Genomic DNA, 7,041 nt, shown 5'->3' with positions numbered 1-7,041 from the left:
TCGGGTTAAGGACTGCCTTTGACACACACACAGTTGCCTACAGAGTGGAACAGAGTTGTCTTCGGTGACCATTCCAGGTGTAGTTTGGGTGCAGAAGACGACAGTGTTCGTGTCTGGAGACCTCGTGGTGAGCGCCTCAACCCTGTCTCTGCTGCGGAGCGGCACACTGCCCCCTGCTTGTATGATGGTCTGGGAGGCCATCGTATACAACAGTTGTCACCCCTAGTAGTGGTACGAGGGATACAGAAATCCTATAAACCAAAATTCATTTATTCAGAAATTTATTTTAGTAAGACATTACATTATAAAGGTTCAAAAATTAACAATTCAATAAAATAAATTTTTATTATATTATATTTTTCCCACACTGTTACGCAGTTCTTTGAACACTGGACATAAGGGTGCCGAGAGCAATCCATCCCAAGATTGCCAAGAGCAATCCATCCCAAGCCATTCAGTATATGGAAGCAGTGGTACAATAACGGTTCCTGCTTCTCTTCTCTGCTGGTAAGTAAAGAGATACTTTCCAAGGATGAGTTTCATCAGCTTCATTTACCGACATTGGTTCCAATGGATTACTGCAGTAAGTGCTATTAAAGCTTCATATCATAGGTATGAATAGTAGCGTAATTACATTTGTGCGTTTTATTTTTGCCGTTTTGCATGAACAACATTTCAGCAGTCTATGGTAACATTTTAGCTCTGTTCACATTTGTGCTGGGTTCGGTTTCATCAGTGATTTGGCATCAGATAACAAGACTACGGTACTCAGCAGCTTCAAAAACTATTGGCACCTCAGGGGAAACTTGACAGACTCTAATAAAAGTCTGTGGGACCCCTCAGGAAGCCATAAGGGTAGTATGACCTTTCTTTTGACATGCCGGTCAGAACAGCTGACAAGCACTATGTAAGGCAGGAGTTAAAACGTTTGTCCGTACCCATACACATTACATAGCCATTGGCCAACCCCAGCCCCTCACATACACTCGGCCGACCATGATTTTGTATGTAGTGGGGTAAGTAAACTATTGCCAAACAATTCTGGCAGCAGCTTATGTCACAAAAGGATTGGGTAGTTGAAATCCATCTGCTGTTGAGGGAAAGCCGGTAGGCCGCCACATACAGATGATTGGCATGTCTGGCCAATCTATAGCTAATGTGCATGGCCAGCCTAAGGATTTCTGATGAAGTTGTAGAATAAAATAAACTACCATTCCCTCCGACTCGGCTTAGCCCAATGGCTACTGCAGTACAGAGGCCCAGTGGTTAGCATTGCTGCCTTGTACCCCAAGTGAGTGTTGTGCGCCCGGTCATCTGCAGCAGCAAGAATGGCACCAAATGGTGAGGATCTGCTGCAGATTTTACCCTTTGCATTGCAAAGGCCAAGATCTGCAGTGAAAGTCTGCAGCATAAATGGAGGTGCAGCAGGTATAAAATCAGCACTGCATGTCAATTTCCATGTGAATTCCTTGAAAATTGTATAAGCAGCATGGGGAAGAGACAACTGCAAATGCTGCGGATTTACCCCACAGAAAATCCACAGCAGACCCGTCCTGTGTGGACATAGGCCATACAAATTATATAAAAACGGGCCTAAATAACTGATTAAATCTGTCATAGTTTCATAATTACACAGAACGATGGTTCACCAGGGCCGATGACCAACTAATGTCTGCCAAAAAGGTCAGTTACAGTTTTTTCTGCCAGTCGAACTTTGGTATATAGGGTGGTGGACTGATGGCTTTGTGCAAGAGCCTTTTGTTCTTCTAATCTATGCCCCTTGCGGTATCTGCCAGGATAGTCTGGCATTGATGAGTGATCAGCCGCAAGGAAGTCAGATGGAAGTTATAGTCTGTGGGGCGGTTTTCAGACTATCTTAATAAATACTAGGCACAAGTGCAGTCTTCTAGTAGAAGCAAGTGATGCCATTCCCCATCAGATGTCTGCCCGCAATGTTTAGAAGCACGTAAAGCCATGCTCTACTTGCCAAATAAAAGCAGGTGAACAGGGTTCTGCTTAAACCCTTTCACTGTCAAGGATGTATGCTATGCATTATTTTACACAATTGCCCCATCAGTAATGAAGGCAGGAGCGGTCAGCGTTCTTATTAGACACTTTCGATAAATGAAGCCCATCACTCAAATTTATTGCTGGTCATCGACAACCTGAATTAAGGCACATGAATCATACGGTGTGGTACAGGACCAGCAACCACATATCCCAATACCAGTATACCATTTCAGGTATATGCTGTAAGGGTCAGACATGTGGCACCACCTGATGTCACTAGGAGAATTCATATGGATAAATATATTTAATAGATCCTGGCAAACAGTAATGTAGCTTATCCATCCGGTAAAAAAAAACACTTATCCAACTCCAATAGCTCTTAGAGAGGCCATCGGAGGTGCCAAGCCGGTCACATGAACAGGAGCCAAGAGGTAGCTGCCGCTGTTTGCCGAAGACCTGATTAAGTCCCCGGTGCTCAGTGAATGAAGGAGGCCCAGGTTGCTTGTGCTGTTTGCAGAAAAGTTGCTTTTGGCCTCCAACCGGATGTTCATTCGCTCCAAAACAGGAAGACAGGGGCTGGAAGTTGTTGTTCGAAGACTGGCTAGAGGAGAAGCGATTCCTGCGGAGGAAACACAATAACTTCAATCTACAGCAGACAACAATGTCTCTGAAAGGAAAGCAAACATTGTGGAATGCAGGAGCAACAGGAAAAGCCTGGAAAGCAAGAGAGGCCAAGACCCAAATATCACTTCTTCAAAGTGCAAGTTCACTTTTGGGGAAGCTTCATACACATACACCAAAGAATCGCATAAAGAGCAATTGCTCCATAAGACGACTGGATTGCAGCCTACATGAAACAGTCTTACAGACTTTAAAGGCGGTTTCCAGGTCACTGCTATTGATTACCTATTCTTAGGATAGGTCAACCAGTGTTGATCGGTTGAGGTCCACCTCAGGGGCCGCAGCGGATCATTGCCCCAACATACAGAGGTACAGCGGAGAGGCAGTTAGCTTCGACCCCTGTGTAGCCATTGTCGCAGGTAATCGCAGGCACAGCTCTCACTAATACCAATGACAGCTATAACTGCAATTACCAGCGTCGGCTACTATACAGGGGTCGATGCTAAATGCTACCAACTTCCTACCCGTGTGTTGTGGCAGTGATCGGCTGAGGCCTGATCATCCAGGGTCCTGAATGGCAGATCCCTATTGATGAACTATACTGAGGATAGGTCATCAGCAGTAATTGCCTGGAAAACTGCTTTTAAAATAATAGAGGACATTCTAGTTGTCTGCAGCCACGCATAGAGGGAGCTTACTGGGTATTGTTTTCATACAGAGTGTAGTGTATAACAATATGGTCCTGAGCCCCCCTTAGTGACAGCTGCAAATAGCCACCATGTTATCTTGTTAATGCAATGGATTTGCAGATGTGATCATAAAAAAACAAAGCGTTGCATATTTGACTTGATTGTGTACAGCCAGGGTAAAGACAAAGACTACTGATCTCCCCAGAATAACAGCTGCAGCAATATTACTGAAACTGGCAACGTAGGTGGGCACTGCTGACACTATATCTAAAGAGCAAGCCTCACTGAACTTCAAAACTGGGCATTACATTTTGATCACTCTCCCGACCATATGGATAAGACAATATATGGTGGAATTCAGTCCTAGAGCTCTTCCTAAAATCGCTGATGAACATGAATATTTGAAATTAGTTTAGATGTGGAAATGCCATTGAACAGAATTGCAAACTTATGGACTACACAAGGGGCACTCATCTAGTTCTAGTAAAGATGCATCTAGGTCAGAGGATGTTCGGGCTGAACACCAGCACTAAAGAGGTGGTCTTGTTAACATTTTGAAAACTTTGTAGAACCATTAATATCACGATTTATTGTTTTATTACTAGGAAATTCCAGACCCCAAAATTAATTCAGACCCAAGACCAGAACCCTAAACTCATACAGGCTGCAAATGACACCTCTAAAAACTTAATTCAAACTCCAAATGGGACCCCCAAAACTAATTCAGACCCTAGAATAGTAGCCCTAAGAGGAATCAGACTCCAGACTAAGCCCTTAAAATTAATTCAAACCTCAAAGCAGACCGTGAAATTTAATTTAGACGCTAGTTGAGAAACGCTGCAGTAATTTAATATTTAGCGACAACTGAGCAGTTCCAATACAATTATGGTTGCATTAGTTGTAACCACAGCAAGGTCCCCAAGACTGGGGGACCGAAAGACTGTTCCTGCCGAGCCAATACTGGGTCATGCTGAAGCAAGATTATGCTTATTACATAACGACAGGGAGCGATGGCTTTACATATGAATGCCTTATTATTGTAATGTATGTAGATAATGTTACCAATTATATCATATCCCAAAGGGAATGTTTCTGCACCCGTTTTATAGAATAGTAAGGCCTCATGTCCATGGGTGAGTCAGATTCTATGGGTGGGAGTTGGCAGTGGAATCACACCCTGCCCACGGTAAGAGGACATTACTTACCCATCTGGATCCTCTGCGTGGCTGTGTGGGGTCTTCCATCTTCTCCACTGAGCCATCAGCCAAACAGGCGTTCAGCTCACAACTACTGAAGACGTATGGACACCTTAAGTGACCCACCTCCGGATCAGGGTCTCTATCATTACTCTATGCTGCCCTCCTATAGCACAGCATACAACTGGTGACAATTTGCCTTATAGCATACATTTGGCAAGGGTAATGGGATAGGAAAGTGGGGGTCTTAATTATAATCCAATATTTCCATTTCTGCTAATCCAGCATAAAGCAATATAGTCACAGTGGAAGGAAATTACCCAATAGTCCAGACACTTTAGTTTGCAAGCCTGGGATATAATCCAGAAGCGTTGAATTTGAGTCACAGTTATGCGACTAGTTATGTAGTGAGGTGGGTCTACTGTGGACAGAGAGAAGGCAGCTCTTCTACTTACTGTATACACTTACCTTCAGTTACATGAAGCTGCAACTCTCGGAGTTTCTGCCGAGATCCCACATGTCCTGATTTTGCAGCTCTTTCAAAATGTCTCAGAGCTTCCTGTCTGCTGGTTGGAACCCCAAATCCTTGTTCATAACACACCCCGAGATGGTAGCGACTCTGTACATCCTGATAAGTGGAGACAACGATGATGAATTAAAGGGAAAACGTGCTAAATAATATAACTGTACAGCTATGGGATGTCATAATGGGGTTATGAAGTTCAAAAAGCCCATTTATAATTATGTTGTAACTGATATTGCTTTAGATATCTCCTTTTGTTGCATTATGAACAATATATAAATATTATTTTGCACGGACCGATACGTACCCCATTTTCAGCTGCCATCCAAAAATACCTTGCTGCTTTCTGAGAATCAAGGTGTGACGCTTTACTATAGAAGACCCCCAGATAGGCTTGTGCCTGCAAAGCAAGAGTGTACAGCATGAGGATATTCTTCCAGCTCCGTTTGCCGAACACTCTCACTCAAAGCTTACAAATGGCCAGACATTGGTAGAGTGGAGATTAGTTATGGATTAGTTTGTCATTGCTTCAATATCTTTTTTTCTTATTCACAACACCAAATTATCACTTATTGAGAACTTCTTGAAATCATCGGTAGGCACTAAGAAACCAATCAAGAGATGACAACCAATATGGCGTCAGAGAAAGTAAAAAAATCCAATCGTGATCAGTTAGATTTACTAATAAATGTAATTGTTTCTGTTTCGATACTCTTTCTGAGTAAAGCAACTGCATTAGCACCCCACAACATGATCGAAGGGTGCCAATGGGTTGCCATGGCAGTCAGGCCTAAAACAACATCCTCAAGTTTTGTCATGTGAGTCTATTAGTCCTTGCCAATATAATAAAATGTAAATCAACAAGTTGTATCCAAAGTGGTACGAATGAAAACTACAAGTCAACCAGCAAAGAACAAACTCAGCTACATCTACAATAGGAAAATAAAAGTTATGGCCCTCAGAATCCAGTGAGACAAAAGCAGAGTGAAGTTAAGAGGGTGGCCCCATTTTGGCGAAATATGGCCAAAATGGAGATACTGCAGATTACGCAATAGCCAGGACGATAGAAATAGACAAACTTGGCTATGGGAGTTAAGTGAACAGCATAGCGCAGGGAGCTATACGGTTTATGTTGCTCCGAGTTCTGAAGAAAGCATAGCTCACCGTGCTTTAACATCTACGGGAGTTACGGAAACTGCGCAGCACATGGTGTTCAGCTAAAAACAAAACCCAAAACAGAATGGTGTAATAGCTGTCCCCCCCCCCATCCTTTGCAAAAAAAAAAAGTTTTTCAAGACTTTATATGTAGCTTAATATTGTGCCATTAGAAAATCTTATTCTGAAAACAAACCCAAGCGGCCATACAGCAACGCTGAGGGAAAAATCAAGAAGTTATGGCTCTCAGAATGTGGCTATGAGAGATACACAAAACTAAAATACGTTTTGCCTGAACCTTTAGGCCCTTAGTGTGAGATCATGCTCCTGGATCGCCCACCTCTTTCACTCCAGCCTCAGCAGCTTCTTGCAGCATTTCTACTGCTGACTTGGTGTCCTCAGGTTTGGCAGTCAGGAGATACCGGGCATAGCGAAATTTGGCTTGCTGATGCCCTCCTCTGGCAGCCAAGAGATATAACTCTGCAGCCTGTAGGAGTAACAATAGGAGAATAAGCACAACGCAAAGAATGTAATACTGGCCGCAGCTTCCCAGAGAACGGCTACATTATACAACTGCAACATTTACATGATACTGATATATTTATCTGGCTTATATAGCCATAACGATTTCCACCACATTGTATACATTTTTCATCACTCACGTCGGTCCATGCCCCTTGGAGACTCACAACCTAAATTCTCTATCTCAAATGTAAAGGGAACCGGAGCACCAATAAGAAACCCAAGCAAATACAGGGAGAACATACAAACTCCGTGCAGATGTTTCCCCTGGTTAAATATGAACCCAGGACTCAAGCGCTGCAAGGAAAGGAATTCATTTCGTGAA

General features: G+C 43.1%; 1 protein-coding gene across 1 annotated transcript in view; it reads right to left on the bottom strand.

Annotated features, from left to right (window-relative positions):
• Nucleotides 1-264: 264 nt before the first annotated feature.
• Nucleotides 265-7,041, bottom strand: part of DELE1 (DAP3 binding cell death enhancer 1) — a 31,285-nt gene continuing 24,508 nt past the window's right edge. Inside the window, exons 9-12 of the mRNA XM_066590569.1 lie at nucleotides 6,535-6,681; nucleotides 5,347-5,439; nucleotides 4,985-5,144; nucleotides 265-2,629 (exon numbers count right to left, since the gene is read on the bottom strand). Of these exons, the coding sequence (XP_066446666.1) occupies nucleotides 2,370-2,629; nucleotides 4,985-5,144; nucleotides 5,347-5,439; nucleotides 6,535-6,681 (660 nt within the window). The 3' untranslated portion in view covers nucleotides 265-2,369. The remainder of the gene's footprint in view (nucleotides 2,630-4,984; nucleotides 5,145-5,346; nucleotides 5,440-6,534; nucleotides 6,682-7,041) is intronic.

Source organism: Eleutherodactylus coqui, chromosome 2 (genome assembly GCF_035609145.1).
Source record: "Eleutherodactylus coqui strain aEleCoq1 chromosome 2, aEleCoq1.hap1, whole genome shotgun sequence".
NCBI lineage: Eukaryota > Metazoa > Chordata > Amphibia > Anura > Eleutherodactylidae > Eleutherodactylus > Eleutherodactylus coqui.
The sequence above is the reverse complement of the archived record's forward strand: the minus strand, read 5'-3'. Positions and strand labels throughout refer to the sequence as shown.